Source organism: Acomys russatus, chromosome 26, assembly GCF_903995435.1.
Source record: "Acomys russatus chromosome 26, mAcoRus1.1, whole genome shotgun sequence".
Taxonomy (NCBI): domain Eukaryota; kingdom Metazoa; phylum Chordata; class Mammalia; order Rodentia; family Muridae; genus Acomys; species Acomys russatus.
The window spans coordinates 12,912,248-12,933,862 of NC_067162.1; the positions used below are offsets into that span (position 1 = coordinate 12,912,248).

Below are 21,615 nucleotides of genomic sequence, written 5' to 3' on the forward strand. Positions count from 1 at the left end.
GATCATCTCTTTAATACAAAGTGTAAAGTTATACGAAACTTAATAAGGGGACCAGGGATATGGCTCAGCTGGTAGAGACACCTGCTGCCACCTAGACCCATGTGATGAAAGGAAAGAACTGATTCCCACACGCTGCCTTCTGACCTCCACAAGCATGTTGTGACGCACATGCACACATGTACACATGTACAAATTTTTTAAATTAATTGGGTAATTAAGACTGATTATTAAAATAGCTATTGCAAGATGGGCACACCTATAATCCCAGCACTTGCACAGACAGAGGCAGGCAGATCTCTGTTAGTTCGAGGCTAACCTGGTCTACAAAAACGAGTCCAGGATAGCCAAAGGCTACACAAAGAAACTCTGTCTTGAAAATGAATAAATACATAAATAAATGCATAAATAAATAAATAGCTATTGCATCAGGTTAACTGTTTTTGAGGTTTATTGGTGTTTTAAGTCAGTATCTCATTCTGCTACATCCGAATACAGTAACAATTTGTATAAGTTTATTTTATTTGCAATTGCCCTTCCAGGTAAAGAATTTATACCAGACATTCAGATAACCTTTGAAGAATAGTCTGCTGGTTATTAATTTACCTAAGAATTTGAAAATAATGTGCATATTTACCTTATATTCCAATTATGTTACCAAAAGTAAAAGTGGTTCTGCAGTGTAGGTCACTTGTGATGCACATGAGCTGGTAATAAAGAGATCTGAGGACAGAGCTCGGCAGTGCAGCAGTTGTGTCTTATGTTGGTAAGCCCCCTGTGCTTCCTGTTATTTTGATAGTAGACCGTGTGACATTCTTTAAAGGATTTAGCATATGAGGCTAGGTTTTTTTTTTTTTTCCTTATTCCTGTGTTTATTAGCTAATTCTGTTGAGCAGAAATGTCAGCCTTGCTGATAAGAGTGAGTGGGCTTTAGTTGGTGGAGCTTTCTTTTGGAACTAAGTTTATTTAAATGTTAATTGTTCTTTCCTAGGTGTTGGATCCTGAGCAAAACCATAACTTCACAGATCACTATCTAAATGTGGCCTTTGACCTTTCCCAAGTTCTTTTCATAGCCACTGCCAACACCATTGCTACTATCCCTCCTGCCTTGCTGGACAGAATGGAGGTCATTCAGGTTCCAGGTACGGCGTTCATAGTATCTACTCCCGCTAAAATCAGTCACTGTTTAATCTTGAGAAACTGCACACAGGGTACACAGGGCATAAACCATCTTTTCTGTAGAGTCAGGGTCAAACAACAGGAGTGTGTCTGTCTCTACCATGACAGGTAAGGGCCATGTATGTTCTGGAAGACATCAAGCCAGAGTCAGTGTCGACTTCACATTCAGCTCCAGTGTTGCCTTCCCAGAACTGCAGATGAAAAGGATTTATTTATACAAAACCAATGTCTAAAACCCAGTTACAGCTTCTCTCTGGAAGGTTTTTGAAGGCTGTGCCTACTCCCCCACCCCCCCACCCCCCGCCCCAGACAAATGCTGCACAGTAATTGACTCTCCTAACTTTCTCCTGGAGCTCTCTGGCCTCACTCTCACCTAAAAAGCTCATAGTGCTTTCAGGCTTCACGCTTCCTCCCACAGATGGTGTCAAATAGTTACACAGTTGTTTGTGTTTTCCAGCCCTGTCTTCTCTTCACTGCAGTGTAAAAAAAAAAAAAAAAAAAAAAATAATAATAATAATAATAGTTTTTAGTGATACTCAGATCCTAACCTTTTTACTTATTTGCTCAAAATTATTTTGCCTTAAAAGAGATCCAACATCAGTGAGTATCCTCGTAGTGAAAATAGGGTAGTTGCAAATATATTCTAATTTTAGATGTGGCAATATATTTTTCATTCTAAACCTTTTACTCATCTGTAAATGTTCATTGAATGTCTCAATTACCAGCAAACCTTGTAGATTCTTTGACTTAGTTTTAAAATGTGGTGAAGTAAAACGCTGCCTTTGTGGGTTTTGTTTGGTTTTGGTTTTGGTTTTTTGAGACAGGGTTTCTCTGTGCAACAGTCCTGGCTGTCCTGAACTCACTTTGTAGACCAGACTGGGCTTAAACTCACAGAGATCCACCTGCCTCTGCCTCCCGAATGCTAGGACTACAGGCATTAGCCACCATGCCTGGCTACCTTTGTATATTTTTAATGCTAAAGTAACCAAATGAGATTCAGTTGCCCAGAACTACAAACAAAGGCAGCCAGCCCATGAACTGCCTGATGTGCAGTGAGATGATGAGGACAGTGGCTGCAGAGGTAGGCCCTGTGGTGCTGCCTCTTTCTCTGACAACTGTGCTTGTCCTGTCCCCTAGTCTATGTGTTGTCTTCAAGCCTCTTCTTCCTATCCAAAAGAGGCTTTATCAACCCATATTTGAAGCCATTGTTTACTAAATAGAAGAGGGACCATTAGTTTAGGTGGTTTTTTTCCTTACAGAATGTAAAGATAAAGTAAATCTGTGCTCATAGGGGCTTCTTAAACAATAAGAACATAACGTCTCTTAAATATGTTATATATTTTTTTATAAAATGTGAAAGTAAAAATCAAAACTGATTTAGTTTAAATTTCATTATTCTGGTTATAGTATTAGTTGAAATAATACTTAAGTTCATTCTAAATCTCAGATCTATTAAATCTGCATTTAGTCCATTAAAAAACTGTAGCGGGAACTAGAGAGATAGTTCCTACAAATGTTGTTCTTACAGATGACCCGTGTTTGGTTCCCAGCACCTACGTAGTAGCTCACAACCATCTGTAATTCCACTTCCAAGGGATCCTACGCCCTCTTCCGATTTCTGTGGATACCAGGCATACACACGGTGCATAAGCATCCATGCAACCAAAACATTCATACATATAAAATAAAGTAAATAAATCTTAAAAACCAAAGACAATGTGGCATTGTAGAAGCCTGGTGGATAATTACAGAACAAAGTCTCTTCCAGGGTATACACAGGAGGAGAAGATAGAGATTGCCCATAGGCACCTGATCCCTAAGCAGCTGGAACAACACGGCCTGACTCCTCAGCAAATTCAGATCCCTCAGCTTACCACTCTGGCCATCATTACCAGGTCAGTCATCTTGAAGATGAGTTCTTTTTTTTTTTTTTTTTTTTTTTTGCGGGTCGGGGGGTGTTGTTTGGTTGGTTTGCTGGTTGGTTTTGGGTTGGGTTGGTTGGTTTCTGGTTTTTGTTTTTTCTTTTCTTTCTTTTTGTTTTTGTTTTTGAATCAGAGTTTCTCTGTGTAGCCCTGGCTATCCTTTAACTCACTCTGTAGACCAGGCTGGCTTCAGACTCACAGAGATCCACCTGCCTCTGTTTCGTTTCCCAAGTTCTGGGATTAAAGGTGTGTGCCACCACTACCCAGCTAAAGATAGAATTTTTTTTTTTCCATGCCAGTAATTTACTGAAGGTCTGTGCACTGAAGAAATAGTTAGCTGGCATCTCAGAACATGAACTCCTCTAGCAGCTAAAAGCAGTGGCCATTGCTGTGGCTAGCTCTGGAAGAGGAGGAATTTCACAGTGAAACCATGTGGAATTGTCTTCATTGAAAATTATCTTTGTTGAGCTAGAACTATTTTGCCACAATAGCAAACTAAGATATTAATGTAGCAGATTAAGAGCCAAGGAGAGATGGCTCAGAGGTTAAGAACACTGCCTGCTCTTCCAAAGGTCCTGAGTTCAATTCCCACCAATTATGTGGTAGCTCACAACCATCTATAATGAGATCTAGTGCCCTCTCCTGGTGTGCATGTGTTATATGCAGGCGGAACACTGTACACATAACAAATAAATCTTTAAAGAAAAAAGAACCAAACTCATGAAAAATAAAGAAGTGCTTTTTTTATGCATATGGTGGCACACACCTTTAATCCTAGCATGAAGGCAGAGGCAGGCAAATCCCTTAGTTCTAGGCCAGTTCTAAGTTAGTCTACAGAACAAGTTCCAATACAGCCAGGACTACACAGAGAAACCCTGTCTCAGGAGAAAAAACAACAACAACAAAACCCTCAAATCAAGCTGCTACTTTCAGACACCCATTTTAGGTTGTTCATCTTTTTCTTTTCTTCTCTGAGAGACTTTTTAAAAAAATAATCTTTGAAGTTTCTGATTTGAGACTGGAGCAATAGAGCATGTGCTTCCCCAAGCCTGCTGCCAAGTGCTTAAGCCTGTGACAAGTACCACATAAATTTTCTGAGTAGAAGCTGCCATGATGGCACACACACGCCTTTACTTCCAGCACTAGGAGACAGGCAGGTGGGTCTAGGCTAAGTTTGCGGCCAGCCTGGTCTACATAGTGAGTTCTAGGACAGCTAGAACTATATAGAGGGAGCCTGTCTGTCCCATGCCCCACCCTATTGACCCTCAAATTGGGTAGAGTATTACTTCATCTCATTTATAGGTCATGTGTTTGAATGAAAAATAGACCCTATTGGGAATTTATATTGGCCATAACCTCACAATTTTCATGGCTCACTATTACAGATTGCTTGCATGATCCAACAACTGGGGTCTGCCAAGAACTCCAGCAGCCCTTTCCTAGTAACTGTTGTTTTCAAGAAACGTGAACTTTCTCTTCATACTTGGCCTCTCTGACTGGTTGATGGTCTGTGCCAACTTTTTCCTAGGTCTATTTAGTTATATGCAGAAAGAAGGGCTAAACTTGACCCAAGAGTTTCTTTTTCTTAATTTGTTTTGACATAAAGTGTGTGGATAATGCCAGAAGAAATAAATCGAGTGATTAGCCAAAGTCTTCCAGCAGTGACATCACTATGGACTTATAACAATCTCCTTGAGCCTTTATGCTAGTGTCTACATCTGAAAAGGGGGCATGCTTGAGAAGACACCTGGCTTGCCTACTTCTGAGGGTGATGCTGGAGAGTTCATTATTTGTAGTTCCCAATTACTGCCTCTTATACATGTGTTAGATCAAAACATGAGCTCATAAAAGCTGTAGACACTAGGGACTTTCTTGAACTCTCTTACTGCTTTTAATGCTTAACACAAAATACAACAGCAGACAGTGCACTGGACACTATTCCGTTTAGGCTCTAGGCACTTAGAGTTGCCAGACATAGGAGACAGAGTATCATGGCCAGACCCTTTCCTCCTTGCTATGACCTAGAGTCATGGTCCTTGGTGTTCTAGTCCCCTCCTCTCTCCACACCCTGATTGTTGTATGTTTTCATAGTCACTGTCCTATGAATTTATACTCCTGCCTTACAGAGGCATCTGGGGCCTCTGGAAGTTATCCTTCTGAAGTTAAAAAGAAATGGTCTCAGGTCTACACACTATAAATTAACCTCATCTTCAAACCAAGTGTTCCCTTTCTGTAACACTTCTCACGGGCTGAGGTCACAGATCAGTGACAGGATGTTTACATCCCATGCATGAAGCCGGGTACAGCCTCTAGTGTTGCCTCCCCTCCGCACAGTCCCTTCTGGTGGCTTGCTTTTCAGATTTCGCCTTTCTAATTAGTTGTCTCTTGAATGAGCATGGAGCCCTGCAGTCCTTTGTCCAGCTCCGTTACTAAGCTGATGCTGAGGAAGACACACTAGTAATATTTTCAAATTAATTTTCTAGTTAGGGTTAAAAGAAATGAGTTTCCTGTGACATTTTCATGTGTGTGTGTCTTTTTGTTCTTGCCTGCTCCTTTTTCCTCCTCCTCTCTCCTTGTGGTCTCCTTCCCCTTTCACATATTTCCTCTTCTGCTTCCATTGCATGCCTCAGTTTCTCTCTTTCCCCTTCTCTTAGTCCTCTTCCCCCTCTGCCCTCTCTCTCTTCTGCTGTCATGTCACACACACACACACACACACACACACACACACACACACACACACACACAAATCTAGATTCTGTCTTTGAGAAAAATCATCTTGTTCATTTTGAGCATGGCTTATGTAACTTAACTTGGGTGATCTCTAGGTGCACCCATTTTCCTGCAAGTGTCATCATTTCATTCTTCTTTGCTGCTCAGTAAAACTCTACTGTCTGTGTACCATCTTTTCCTGGCCTATCTGCTGCTGGACAGCTAGGCTTCGTGTTTCATGTTTTGGCTACTGTTAGTACAACAGTCAACATGGATGTGTGGGAATCTCTGTGGTGTGCTGGCTTACAGACCTGTGGTGCCCACCCCGAAGTAATATAGCTGGGCCATCTGGTAGGTCTAGTTTGGGTTTTATGAGGAACGTCTAGTAGTGGTTCTCTACCTGTGGGTTGTGACCCCTTTGAGAGTCAAATGACACATATCAGCTATCTTGCATATCATAATTTACATTATAATTTATAACACTGGCAAAATTAACGTTCTGAGTAGCAACAGAAATAAATTTTTGATGGGGGGGAGGGGTTACCACAACATGAGGAACTGTCTTAAAGGTTCATAGCATTAGGAAGGTTGAAACCCACTGCTCTACACAGACTTCCCTATGGTTTACCTTCTCATCAGCATCCCTACATCCTCACCAGCATCTGTTGCTTTCTTGATGACAGCTGTTCTAATTGGGTGAGATGAAGTCTCAGTGCAGTTTCAATTTGCATTTCCTGCTGCCTGCGAATGTTGAACACTGTTTTAGGTTTTAGTTTGGGTTTTTTGATTTTTCGAGGCAGGGTTTCCCTGTGTAGCCTTGGCTGTCATGTAACTCGCTCTGTAGGCCAGACTGGCCTCGAACTCAGAGATCCACTTGCCTCTGCCTCCCTAAGTGCTGGGATTGCAGGTGTGCACCACCAGCAGCCTGTTTTAGTTTTTATTAGCCATTTGTGTTTCTTGTTTTGAGAACTGTCTAACTCATTAGCCTATTTCTTGATTAAGTTTTCTGGGTTAGTTGGTTGGAGTTTTTGTTTGTTTGTTTTTATTGTTTTGTTTTGTTTCAGTGTGTGTGTGTGTGTGTGTGTGTGTGTGTGTATGACAGTATACCAATTAGCCCAGGCTGGCTTCCAGCTCATGAGGATGACTCTGATCCTTCCAAGTGCTGGGATTGCAGGTGCCACCAAGCTCTGATCAATTTCTCTGATTCCTTACGCAGTATTTCAAAACAATAAATTTGGCACCAAATTACATTGACAAATTGTGATCAGTAAGCTCCTTAATACAACACCAAGAAATAAGTGGCATTTAATGTACTGCCAGATTTATTTCAGGTGTTTAAATTGCAGAGCCAAAGATTGGATTTTAGATAAAGGGTAAAAGTTTGAGATATTATATCTAAGAAAATAGTTGTGGTTGAAAAGACACCTTAATGTTTAAAAAGTGTTAATTTTAATGAAATGTGTTATGTGTAGAAAAGTTAGTTTTTTTTTTTTAAAGATTTACTTATTTATCTTATACACAGTGTTTTGCCTGCATGTACACTAGAGGAGGGCCTCAGATCTTTTTATAGATGGTTGTGAGCCACCATGTGGTTGCTGGGAATTGAACTCAGGACCTTTGGAAGAGCAAGCTGTGCTCTTAACCTCTGAGCCATCTCTCCAGCCTTAGGTTGTTTTTTTGTTTTGTTTTGTTTTGTTTTGTTTTGTTTTGTTTTAATTAACTTTCAAGTCGACATTGTTTCTTTAGTGGAGTATGGTTGTTTCTGTTTTATTTATTTACAGGTGATGTTCACCCAAAAGTAAAATGTTTTTATCGTAACAGATACACCAGAGAAGCCGGAGTCCGTTCTCTAGACAGAAAGTTTGGGGCTATTTGCCGGGCCGTTGCAGTGAAAGTTGCAGAAGGACAGCATAAGGAGGCCAAGCAGGACCGTTCTGATGCGACTGATGGAGAAGGTTTGTGCTTTGTTCAGGTATTCTTGGTCTGGCAGCTAAAGGTAAATGGCATTATCCATTGCGTGTGGAGCGAGGAGGGTAGCAGATAGTCCTTGACACATTACCAGTAATGTGTCCACTGAGTATGGAATAACATAAGGTTTGGTGGGTTTTGCAAGATTTTTTTATTTGTTTGTTTTGTTTTACAAATAGGAAGGAGTTAACTCTTCTTCAATATATTCTTCAGAATTACTACTTAAATGACAGAGTAATTTTCTCCAGGTTGCTACAGTGGTACACTTTACATAGGGTTTTGTGTTTTCTCTTTGGACTGGTGCAGGCAATTTTTAAATACTTGAATAATTTAAAATAAAGTTGTTAGAAGCCAGATGTGAAGACACGCACCTATAATCATAGTACTTCTGAGGCTGATGCAAGTTCAAGGCCAGCCTGGTCTACATAGTAAGAGCCTGTCTTTGAAAATACCAAAACCTAAGCTTTTCTGACGGTAATACCCTAGAGAGAGTCTTGCTATTGCAGTTATTCAAATGTGTGTGTTTTCTTTGTTTCCCAGTTAAAGTGTGCGATCGTCCCGCCCCTGAACTTTAAGGAGATTACACCATCACAGGATGTTGTTATATACTTTGCCAAAACTTGCTTTGGTAACATTCAGTGGTGTGGAACTCAAAATTACTCCATATGAAACAGATTTGTTAGAGTTCTGCCATTTCCAAAACTCTTTCCAGAATGTAGCTAGGTGAATGTGAGAGAAGAACTGTACTTTGTAGTGGCCTTGGTAGACCAGATGGGGTTTTAGTACATGGAAGGGTAGGTGCTCACATGACCCTCCTGAGTCGAACTTTGCCTCGAACCTCATTGGTTCATTCTTTCCATGTTAGCTGAATTGAAACGATACAGTTATGCTATGTAGAATGTAAATATTGAAGTCTAATTGTTTTGTTTTGGATTTTTTGTTTGGTTGTTTTTTGTTTTTTTGTCTTTCCAGGTAGGATTTCTTTGTGTAGCTCTGGCTGTCCTAGACTCACTCTGTAGGTCAGGCTGGCCTTAAACTAACTAAGATCCTCCTGCCTCTGCATCCCTGAGTGCTGGGATTATAATCATGCACCACCACCCCTGGCTCTTACAAGGGTTCTTATAAGGACATAAAACTTCTATTGTCCTTTATATGGTTTGGGTCTCGCATGTTTCTGTATTGGAAATTTAGCTTCTGGCATAACAGTGTTATGAGGTGGGGACTTTTAAGAAAGTGATGAGAAGCTAGGGAGGTAGCTCGGTGGTGGCACGCTTACATGGATCCATAAGGCCCTGGGTTCTATCCTGAGTAAGTCATGAGGACTGGATTAATGCATTATCTTGAGGAAGTGGATTTGATTCTACAGTAGTAGATTTCTGGTGATGGGTGAGTTTGGGTCCCCTTCATCTCGTCTCTCAGGAGCTCCTGTCATGGGATCTTTCTGCCATGCTGCATGTAGGCCTTCCTTGACATAGTGCTTTGCTCTTTGACTCTCAGCCTCCAAAATCCAGTCAAGCACATTTTTATTCACTATAAATTACCTAGTCTGTGGCATTCTGTCATAGCAGTGCAAACAGGCTACATTGATTCTCGCTCATACTTTCAGGGATATGCCAAGTTGTTGAGCCATTTTAGGAATTTATAGCTCAAATCAATTTATTGTTGATCACCCTTCCCAACTGTAGACATTGAAGTTTTTGGTTTCCCTAACCTGCAACAATTTTATTGTATTTTCTTCTGTTTATATTATATTTTCCAAATTTTTATTAGCATCCCTTTATCAGTTATCTTCATCCTTACCTCCTTAAGAGTTTGTACTTTTTCATTTCCAATCATTTTAGTAGGCATTCAGTGGAATTTGGTAGAAGAATTATAAAGACATATTCCGACTCCACTTTGTAGAAATTGTAGTTGTACAGCCTGTCTTAGGTGAGCAAATGCCTATGAACAGAAAAGGCCATGCAAAGACAGCGTGGCTCTCGCTGGACTCTGAAGAGTCAGAAGCTAGGCTTTTCCTGCACTCTCACATGCTCAGCCTTCGGCCGTCTAAACCTCTGGCTTTTTGTTGTATCTGTGGTATAATAGAAGTGAAATGTATCCATTTGGGAAATTATGTTTAAGATTTAAATGGTGGTTTTAGAATTTTTAATATATTCAGAGGTGTTAAATTGAATTTTCCATAATTATAATGGAGTTTAATGTTCATACATATAACCATTAGCTTATTTCTTTATGTAGCATTCTGCCCGCCAGAAGAGGGCACCAGATCTCATTATAGATTGTTGTGAGCCACCATGTAATTGCTTGGAATTGAACTCATGACCTTTGGAAAATCATACAGTGCTCTTAACCTCTGAGCTATCTCTCCAGCCCCCCATTAGCATATTTATTTGTTCTTATCTTAACAAATATTCAAGAACTCATTCAAGAAGCTGTGAACTGCTTATGATATAAGAGGGTTTTGTTTTTATTTTTTATTTAAGTTTGTTTATTTTTAACTTATTCACTTTACATCCTGATTGTAACCCCCTCTCTTGCCTCCTCCTGGTCCCACCTTCCCTCCCTCCCTCTCCCCCCCACTCCCCTTCCCCTAGTCCTCAGAAAGGGGGATCCTTTCCTTCTGACCAGAAGGGGGAAGCCCTGCCTTCTGACCCCAGCCCATCAAGTCTTATCAAGACTGCCTGCATCCTTTTCCTCTGTGGGCTGGCATGGCCTCCCTACCAGGGGGAAGTGATCTATGAGTGGGCAACAGGGTCCATGTCAGAGGCAGCCCTTCCTCCCATATTACAGGCCTCACATGGAGACAGTGTTCTATTGGCTACATCTGCATGGAGAGGTCTAGGTCCTCGCCATGCATGATCCTTGGTTGGTTCATGAGCCTCTGTAGGTCCCCTGGGCCCATATTTGTTGGCTCTGTTGTCCTTCTTGTAGTGTTCCTGTCCCCTTCAGGACCTTCTGTCCCCTAGACATAAAGTTTTTACTTGGGTTCTTGTTGTTATTTTATTTTATTTTTTTTTAATTACAGGTTATCTTGTACATGATCAAATAGTTAAGGAAATTTGGGTAGTTAAGCTATTATCTAAGGTACCTAAATGCATCCTTCCCGCCCCCCCACCACCACCACCCCCCTCCCCCCAGTTTTCCAAGACAGGGTTTGTCTGTGTAACCTTGGCTGTACTGGACTCGCTTTTTAGACCAGGCTGGCCTTGAACTCAAAGTGATCCGCCTGCCTCTGCCTCCTGAGTGTGAGCTAGGATTAAAGGCGTGCGCCTTCTTAAGTTAAGAAGACATTTGTCTTTCAGATACTTTGGTTCTGGTCCTTGTCAGAGGCAGAGACACAGCCATAGGGGCTTTGATACCGAGAGATAAAGGCTGTCCTCAGACTTAGTAGAATAACCACAAGAAATATAATTATAACATATAAAGTATATAATGTAACTATAACAAATGTTGTTTGTGACCTCAAACAAACCAAAAGGGAATTTTCTACAAAAGAATCTGCATTAGGTTTTCATGCCAAAACTTCAAATGCAATTCAGTAACTAAGCATTTCTGATTAGAAAATAATTTCTTTAAAGTAGGAGCTATTTATTTAAAACAGTTGTTTCAGACATTTCAACTGATTCTGTGGGTGAGTTATTTTTAATGTTAGAAATAATGCTGGGCTCAGAGTCACTGCCAAGAAGAAAAGTAACTTCGGGCCATGAGCTTCAAAACAGGCAGGAGCCGCCAGTGGTTTTAACAAGCTTTCTGGAGCAAACTCAGCAGCTCTGGTCTGTCAACAGTTGTCTTTATGTTTGTGAGATTGTAGCGACAAACCAGCCACATAGCAGTGGAGGGGCTGAGAAGGCAGATGAGGGTATGGTTGATCCGTGTCAGGAGAGGAGTGTTGACGCGTTAGCTGACAGCAAGGCCTTCATAAAAGCACTGGGTACTACGGCATTCCCGTTTCCTTTTCCCTCCTGGGGCACTAGTTGGGTTGAGGAATAAAAACACATGACAAAAGTCTTATTCTGATATTTTCATGTCTTTTACTAACACAAACATTCCATGTGTCCAGCTTTGCATCCTCAGGTAGTTCTCTGTAGTTAGACTGCTTATTCAGGTGCTTATGTGTCATCCGTTCCCAATTACAGAAATGCCTGGCTTTTCCTCAGAAGCTAGCCTTAACAGAGAAACTGTCCACTTTGATCTTCCTGTGATTCTTAAATCTCTTTCTCAAATTTTCCAGTAAATACTTTTACTTGTCTCTTGGATGCTGGGAACAGACATACCATACATCTGTGGTAAAGTGTGGCTTGTCTTGTTTATTTGCAGTACTGGGGAGGTGGACCTAGAGCATTATACACACTAAGCAAGCTCTGTATTTTGAGCTATATCCTCAGAATATAAGTTTTTTCTCTTTTCTTTTTCCACACGCCCTGCCCCCTTCCCTCGCCCTCCCTCCCCGCCACCTCTCTTCTCTCCCTCCCTCCCTCTCTCCTTCCCTCCTGCCTCAGCCTCCTGAGTAGATGGAATTTCAGGCTTGTACTGCCTGGTCTGATTTTTTTAAATTGTTTACATATATTCATCTTAGGGCGTCCCAGCCTTTTGGAATGAGTGGACTAAGTTCTTTCATCAGTTTTAGAAAAATTATGACGGTTGTTTTTTTCACATATTCTTTCTCGTTTTTTCCCATTTCCACTGGGACTCCAAGAAAAAACTATGCCTGTCTCTTACCGTCTCCCTCCCCCATTAATTTAGCTCTCTTAATTCAGTTGTGGTTTTTTTTGTTGTTGTTGTTGCCCTCTTTTTCAGTTTATAACTGTTGTATTTTGTTATTTAAACCTATGGAATTAGTATTTTCAGAAATTGTGCTTTTTACTTTTTAAATGACCATTTAATTATAAGTGTATGTATATGTATACATACATGCATACATATATTTATCCTGATGAAATATCCATTTAATTATCTATATGTGCATTTATGTTTTATGTATATTTCCCCCAGTGGATTCCTCATTGAAATTGTCTTTATATCTATCTATCGGTCTGTCTGTCTGTCTGTCTGTCTATCTATCTATCTATCTATCATATCTTTTGGTTTCTTGAGACAAGGTTTCTCTGTGTAGCCCTGGCTGTTCTGGAGCAAGCTCTATAAACCATGTTGGCCTCCGATCTCAGAAATCCTCCTGCCCCCACCTCCCAAGTGCTGGGATTAAAGGAGTACACCACCACTGCCTGGGCTTCTTTTTATCTCTTTAACCCATCACTCCCCTGTTTTCTTGGATACTGGGCATGGCATCCAGAGTGCCAGACTGAGCAATCAGCCATCTGATCCAGCTGTGAGTCTGTCTGTGTCACCTGCCAGTTGTGGCTGCTACTGCTTTTGGGTGGGTATATTTGTTATTGTCTGCTTCTGTCTTGTTTCACTTTATTTCATGTCTTCTGTTTGTATGGAGCTGCTGGTCAAACCTAGGATCTATCTCACAGGCATCTACCACTGAGTTATGCCCCGCCCCGATGTGTTGTTCTTCTTCTTTTTAAAAACTTTATTCTGTTTTTAGGATTTCTTCCCCCCCCCCCTTCCTTATAATGGCAAATATAAAGGCTATAGCAATCACTGCTCTCTAAAAAGGGGAATATTTTCTGCTCACCAGTCACTAGGGGCCAGCAGTCCTTTTGATACTGTCAAGACTTCGTTTAGGACTATTCTATTTCTGGTTTAACCTTATTCCTAAAATATGTCCTTTACTGCTAGGATATGGTTCTCTAAGAAGGCAGTTCTTACTGCTGATAGGACCCCTTGCTTATGAGTTCTCAGTTGCACTTCTAGTTGGACCTTCGATTTCCAGTTATTTTTTCCTCCTGGGTTTCTGGGATCCCACCCTGAACATGCTTAAGTTAGGAGCGTATCACATTTAGGAAGGATTTAAGTGGCAAGTTTCCCAGCTCCTTTGTCAAGGAAGGCAAAGCTGTTTTGACAACTTAACTTCTCAGAGTCACTTAAACTAAATCCCTAACTGAAAACACATCTTCTAAGCACTCTCCAGTGTGACAATGTGCAGTTCTAGCCCATGTCCCCAAGTCAGGAAAGAAAAAAAAGACATACTCTGGGTCTGGAGGACTGCAGCTCAGTGTCTGTAGTGCACATTTGGCCAGAAGACAGAAGTAGCAGGCTAGGCCACCCAGCACCTAGCATGTAAGTAACCCATTTGATGCAAATCCCACCATAGTGCTCCTGGGCAGACACTGTTCCTAACATCTTTCATCCAGTTAGCACACTCCTCTTTAAACTTGGCAGCATATCTCCCAGTCCACAGGAGGATAAGAGCTGTGCTTTCAAAGAGAAAAGGCTAGTGGTTGGATTTTATTTCCATGAAGACAGGCCTGTCTTCCTACAATAAACCCCCAATCCCTCTGCTGACCACAGAATACTGGGCTGGCGAGACCACAGCCTAGCTCTGTTGAGGACAGACTATACAGTCCAGTGTAAATCCTGTTTTGCCTGAGGTGTATTTTGATTTGTATTAGTCCCTTGGTATTGGTCCCACTGTCCTCCAGAAGGTGTACTTACAGTGAATCTGTCTAATGTAAATACTGTGTCTTAATACCTCAATGTGTCCCTCCTAAGCACCATCACAATTTAAAATGCATCAGAAGAAAAGATTTTAATTCTGCACCTTACAAGTTCTCACTCACTTACTTTAATTCTTGCAGCTAGCCTCAGCCTTGCCTATAGACAGGAGTGGAGTAGGTGAAGGGACGGGAGTCCACCCCTGAGCTCATATTCTTAGGACAGGCTCCAGAGGCCGTCATGGAGTGCTGCTCTGCACTTTGTGTGTGATACCTCACCCACCCACTGTGTGAGCTCCTCTCAGGACCCAGTTCTGCAGGAAGAGTTGGTCCTGTGGTGGCTGCTAGCTGTCTAGAGTTCTTTGTGGTGGCTTCCTGCCATTGACTCTTCAAGTTGAAAACATGTTGTGGGTATTTAAAGTGTAGTCCTTCCTAACCAAAACAGGAAGCTGTTCCTACAGGAAAATCAGGTGCTGCTTCTTCTTCTTTTTTATTTCTTTTTCCAACTTCCTTTCTGACTAGTCTCCAAGTTTGAAGATTTCCATTCTCCTGTCTATTGCCCTAAGTTACATTGTTACATGGTAATGTAAAATAGCATATAGTCAGGCCCCATGGGTCACACTCTAATCCCAGAGTTTAAGAGGCAGGAAGAAAGAGCATTGACAAGAATTTGAGGCTAACCTAGGCACCTTGTCTCAGAAAAATAAGAAAAATAAAAAACTAATATGTCTGATCATCTTAGGTGGTAATAAGGTGTGTGCTTTGTGGTGTTTGTTTGTTTGTTTTGTGGTTTTTGTTTTGTTTGTTTGTTTGTTTTTTGGTTTTTTGAGACAGGGTTTCTCTGTATAATAGCCCTGGCTGACCTGAACTCACTTTGTAGACCAGGCTGGCCTAGAACTCACAGCAATCTGCCTGCCTCTGCCTCCCAAGTGCTGGGATTAAAGGCCTGGGCCGCCATACCCACCTTGTGCAGCTTTTTGCAAAATCCTTTTTGTTGTCTTGTAGCAATCTTCTACTTGTTACAGGATTTGTCTCTTGGATTTCAAATTACTTGTCAGTTACTTTGTAGCAAATTACCCACAAACCCAGCAAATTTAAATTACTTATCATGCGTTTAAGAACTACTTGCCAAGCATTTATTTCATGATTTCTATGGACCAGGAAGCCAGGAACAGGAAAGGTAACTGAGTAGCTGTGATTCAGGACTTGTCCTGAGGTTTTGTAGTGAGGCTGCAGGCAGTCGCAAGCTCACCTTGGGAGTATCTGCTCACTCACAGTTGTTAGCCATGCCCAGTTTCCTCCTGTTGGCTAGTTCTTTTCTTTCCATGGAGCCTCTCCATGGGCTATAGGCATGGCAACTGGCTTACCACCAGAGGCATATATTTATTACATTAGGTCAGAAAGGCAGGAAAAACCAGAGGCAGAATCGGCAACATTTCATAATACCGGTACCGCATTCTTTGGGTTACACATACCACCTTTGATGGGCTGTGAAAGGGAACGGACTCACTAAAGATGTGAATGCTAGGCGATAGGGACAGGCTATTTGGGAGCCATCCAACAGACTCTCTCCCACCAGCTTGTTTATTTTATTCTGAAGGACCAGCCTTCCTCCATCTTAGGCTTAAAAGTCATCTTTCAGTAAAGACAAACTAGGTTCCTCCCTGTTTATGATTAAACTTCTGATTCTCGAGGATTGGGTTCTGCTCCACTGGTAACTTTACTACAAGTGGGTCTGCACTGCCTGTCCCAGGAATGACAGTCATGTCTTGGTTTCGGGAGGTCAATAGGACTAACTTGTTATGATGTTCTGCTCCTGTAACACTGCCTATTTTGCCTGCCAAACCCCTCATTTGGAACCCCCTCTGCCTAAGCGCTATAAAATCCTTGCCTTACCTCCAATGCTGACCCCGCCCTTAGGGGGAGGCAGCTTGTGTGCACAGATTTTAAAAAGCTTGCTTTAATTAATTACTTGCTTTAATTAATGTGATTATGATGATTTGAGCCAGCGATCTTTCTCCTCTCATCTTTGGGATTAACAGTTGCCTCCCTCATGTTTTACTTTTCTTTAGTTTTTGTTTATTTCATGCTGAAAATTGAGCTTAGGGCCTTACACTGCTTAGGTACGCATTCTACCAGGGAACTGTATTCGCAGACCAGGTTTAAATGTTTTTTTAAAAAAAGCATCTACTATATGCTGCTCAGTTTATATCCCCTTTCTCCGCACATCATAAAGCTTGACAAAGGTTAAGCACGGGAGGAATTGGCTATCAGGAGACGACCAGGATCATACCTCACACAGGCTAACCTCAAATCATGCTCTGCCGCAGCTAAGGAAGTTAAGTCTTGAGTGCTAAAGGATTAACAGGGCAAGGTGTACCCCTTGCAGGATTTTATATTACAAGGTAGATGCAGGGCTCACATCTCGGTTTCATCTTTTTAAAGACCAACAGGCAGTGCTTTAGTCAGCTCTGCCACTGTGTTGCTTGCACCTATTGCTGTGACAATGCACCTGATGGAAGCAGGTGAAGAAAGGAAGGGTAGATTTTCCACCATTTAAGGGACAGTCAATCATGATGGTTGGGAGCTTTCAGCTGAGACTCATTGGGTCTCCGATGGATCAAGAAGCAGAGAACAAGGAATGCTGAGGGTTAAAGGGAGTGAGCATTTTGTAACCTATTCTGGCCTTGAGTGTACCATCCTCCTACCTCAGCCTTCCAAATACTAGAATTACAGACATATGCCACCACGCCCAGCAATGTGCTACTTTGGAGTGACTGTCCTCCAAACCAAGCAACCACCATTTTGAGACATTCAGCCATATCCTCTTGTTCCCTGCTGCCTTTTGTGTGCAGCTCTGCCTTGATTGCATGTGGCCTGGAGGACTGGCTAAAGGACGTACACAGGGGAAGACTAGAGGACGAGCACCCCATCAGTGCGGATGCGGAGACACCTCCATCACTGCTAATAAAGGTTTTCCAGTCATGGCTTGTCAGGTTAGGAGCACCCACACCCCTGTAAGGAACCACCACCTAAGCTCTGTAAGAAAGCCAATAGACGCATTGGTTCCCCACAGTGAACACTGGTGAATCACATCTTGCTTTGTCATTGGAACCCTAGGAGAAGGGGTAGATTCTGCCACGTCTCCACTGAGCAGGAGTCGTAGCAGCAAGAGCCCATGCGTATCTTCTCTGTATCCAGTTTCAGTGCCGAAGGGAGCCCAGTTTATTGCTGCTTTGGGAAGGTGTTCATACAGCTAATTTCTGCTGGTGCAGCCCCATTTCCCAGAGATTAATTAGTTTAGAATTCTAAAGAAATCCTGTGTTTGGCTGTTGATAGAGAGTAGACATTTCTGTGACACAGAAACAGAAAGAATAAGTTTGGACCATTGTTAAGTGGCCTTGAGGGGAAGAAAAGTCTGTAAGACTCATAAGTAAATGAATCTTTAGCAAAAATTGGGACGATGCTTTCAGTGTGGATCTTGTTGTTCTTGTTTGAAGACATAAAAACTTCATTCATGGGGCTGGAGAGATGGTTCCATAATTAAGAGTTCTTGCTGTTCTTACAGAGGACCTAAGGTTTGCTTCCCAGAGCCCACATGGTGGCTCACAACCATCTGTAGCTCCAGTCCAGAGGATTTGATGCCTGCTTCTGACCTCTGCAGGCACCAGGCACAAAAGGGGTAGTGTATTGACAATTCTGGGATTTTGGTTTCTTAAAAAACAAAAACAAACAAAAAAAAAACCCAGAAATATTATAAGAATGTGCTTTCACTTTAGTCCCGGGTGTGGTGATGCGGACGGGCTGCTTCAAACTGTCCAAGTGTCTGCAGCAGTGGACTGATTTGCCTTGGGCTCTAGCAGAGGTGTGGTTTTGCAGCTGTAGATAGTTTCTGTGATTGTGTGATGTTTGGAATTCTGGGAAAGTTTCAGAGAGTATATAAATACTGAAACCCCAGAGGCAGGGTTGGTGGTTGATATTTGTTTAGGGGGGGTTGGTTGTTGTTTGTTCGTAATTTTTTGTTTTGTTGTTGTTGTTGTTTGGTTTTTCAAGACATGGTTTCTCTGTGTAGCCCTGGCTGTCCTGGACTCATTTTGTAAACTAGGCTGGCTTTCAACTCACAGAGATCTGCCTGTCTCTGCCTCCTGAGTGCTGGGATTAAAGGCGTGCGCCACCACCGTCTGGCCATTGCAGTTTGGTAATAGCCATGATCAAAGAAGAAACAAAAGGAAAGAAATCAGATCAGTGGTGGGGGTAAAACAGGGTTGGGGTGGATAAAGAGTAGGGAAAAAAACCTACAAAGTAGCAAAGACCAGCTACATGGTAGTCAGACAGCAAAACACTTATTATACACATAAAATTAATAAATCTATTTTTTAAACTCCCCACTATTTTTAATGAAGTGAAAGTAATTGGAAGGCTTCTGATTACATTTAAAAGTCCTCAGGCTCACTTCGGCAGCACATGCACATATAAAAGTCCTCAAATATGTTACCTTCCATGCCTTTCTTTGTTTCTGGTTGGATTTAGAATAAAGAGACTACTTTGTGTATCTGCCTCTATACAGCAAAACCACAAAGCACATGCTTTGGCTGCTTATTTTGGATTGCTACAAGACTCAGAAGTGGGCTGGAGAGCTGGCTCAGAGGTTAAGAGCACTAGTCTGTTCTTCCAAAGGTCCTGAGTTCAATTCCCAGCAACCACATAGTGGCCCACAACTATCTACAACGAGATCTGGTGCCCTCTTCTGGTGTGCAGGTATGCATGCAGGCAGAATACTGTATATACAATAAATCTTTTTTTTTAAAAAAAGACTCAGAAGTGAGATTTAGTTTCTAGAATCATGCCTGGGTCTGAAGGCAAGGTTGTGACAGGTCACAATTTCTGTATTATGGGGGCTAAATAAAGCTGACCTCCATTTTCCTGATCTTCAGACTGTACAGCTTTGAACTCTGCCGTTGCCAGCAGGTTTGGTCATTGAAAAGTTGTGACAGTCAACAGCCATTGCGTTATGAGACGAATTTATTATCAGAACATTGTATCCAATACTGAAGTTTCTTACTCAAGACTGAAGTTATGCAGATAGGGCGTGAAGTGTGAATTATGTTTCACATTTTCAGTGTTGAAAGTCTTCCTCCATCTTGTCAATTCTTTTCTGGCCTTTGATTATATCGATAGCTCAGAACAAATGAAAAATCTGAAGAAAAAGAAAAAAGAAAAAAACATCTGCCACTGTCAAGAAACTGAGGTTACTATTGGGGATTATGGATTTCAGAGACACTTTCATTTTTCAAGACACTTGTCTTTCTGATAAAGCTTGGGGGCTTTTATAGCCTTCTGTAAACCAAAATTATAAATTTTAGGGGCAGAGACTGCAAGTTTTTATAGTAAATCCTTTGTGCTTAGTAACAGCATGTTGTGTTTAAACATCTAAAATCAAGACAGTATTCTAATACTGGAGTGAAATATGTTATTCACATCTGCTGATACCATGAAAGTGCACTGATTTTTTTTTTCTGAGCCTGATATTTACGCTGACTTACCATTTGTTCTCGTATGAGTACTGGCCTGGCTCAGGAGAATGGAGTTTGCCTCTGTATGCAGATGCAGGGAGAACCAGACCCTCTAAACTGCAAGAATACTTGGGGTTATACTGGGACTTTTAAAATATTGTTGCATGGTCTTTGCAGCTAAACTAATCCAAATAATTGAGACTGTTTTCTGAATCTCCAGCATAGAAAATGAGTTTTGTTAGGTAACTCTTGCAAACTCTTTGAGAAACTGGAGTGCAGATTCCTCTGGTACCAAACAGGATCATGTATGGCTCGGAGTATGTTGGTTCGTTCAGTTACCAAAAACCCTCTAGCACTGCTGAAATCTGACTGCATGCTATGCTCTAAGTCATATCTGCAGATTGAGTGGAACTTGTAGCCAGTGTATGGCCTGCTGGTTGAAGTAGGTACATAAAGAGATAGCTGTTGGTGTCACATGTAGTGCAGGGTTTCATAAAGGCACTTCCTGTAGTGAAAATTTTGGAATTTTGGTTTCTTTAAAAACACAGAAATATTATAAGAATGTTTTGGGTTTAATCCCAGGTGTGGGGATCTGGGGCAGCTTCACAGCAGTTGGCTATCATTTGCCTCGGCTCTGACAGGGGTGTGATTTTGCCAGCTGCAGATAGTTTCCACGATTGTGTGACATATGGAATTCTGGAGACTTTCCAGAAGGCATATAAATGCTAGGTGGGATTGGTGGTTCGTGGCGGTTGGTGGTGGTGGTTGCTATTGGTTGTGGTTTGTTAAGCAGTCATGTAGAAGGAAGAAACAAGAAGGAGAAATCAGATACCTTGAAGCTGTAGATGAAGCTTGCCCCCAAGGAGCTCAGTGCCCCTAAGCAGCAGGAAGTGGTCTAAAGGTAATGCCACCTCCTTTCTGACCCCTGACTTTATTCAGGGATCTCTTTCCTTTCTTCTCTATCCTTTTTCCTCTCATATCTAGTGTTAGGGGTGAAGGAAAGAAGAAAGGGGATGAAGAAGGGTGGAAGAAAGAAGAACCCACAATGTAGCAAAGCCCAGGTACAAGCTCCTGTTGAGTGTGTCGTGTATTTTGAATACACTCCCCGCCTGGGTCATCCCTTCCCCACTCCTTTCCCCTTCCCTCTATCTGAGTGGCTTGTTTCACTAACATGATCATGCCATGTTGACCCATTTTTCAATAAACCATGCAATTTCATTCTTCTAAAACTCCATTTGTGTGCTACATCTTTGTCCATTTTCTGTTGACAGCACCTAGGCTGACTCCCTAACTTGGCCATTGTGAGCAGGGCCATAGAAATGGGTGTGTGAGTGCCTCTCTGCCTCGGATGTTCTGGTAAATAGCCAGGGAGAGCAGAGCTGCGTTATTCAGCAATCCTACTTTTCATTTTTGAGTAACTGCCATATTAATTTCCATACTCTGTTGCCTAACTTACATTCCCATCAGCAGTAACTGGATGTCAGCTTCTAAAGTTTATGTCAGCAGGCCTTCATTTTTCTATAGATACTGTGGCTTTAAAAACTTTATCATATGAATGATAAAGGTGGGTTAACTATATTTTTTTATTTTAATAATTGTTACTCAGATTGAAATATGACTCACAGTCATTACTTCTAGCTGTACTGCAGTGATTATTATGTGGACTGCTTGCTGGCAAGCTGAAATAAAACATACTTTGTAATATGTAGGTTCTATTATACCCCCAAAATAATGAAGAAAATATTGACAGAAAGAAAATAAACTATTACT

The 21,615-nt window shown here is 41.6% G+C and overlaps 1 protein-coding gene across 1 annotated transcript in view; it reads left to right on the forward strand.

The window, feature by feature from the left end:
• Lonp2 (lon peptidase 2, peroxisomal) overlaps positions 1–21,615 on the forward strand; it is an 86,436-nt gene that overhangs the window by 38,462 nt on the left and 26,359 nt on the right. The window contains exons 9-11 of the mRNA XM_051169091.1: positions 989–1,139; positions 2,945–3,071; positions 7,629–7,762. Of these exons, the coding sequence (XP_051025048.1) occupies positions 989–1,139; positions 2,945–3,071; positions 7,629–7,762 (412 nt within the window). The remainder of the gene's footprint in view (positions 1–988; positions 1,140–2,944; positions 3,072–7,628; positions 7,763–21,615) is intronic.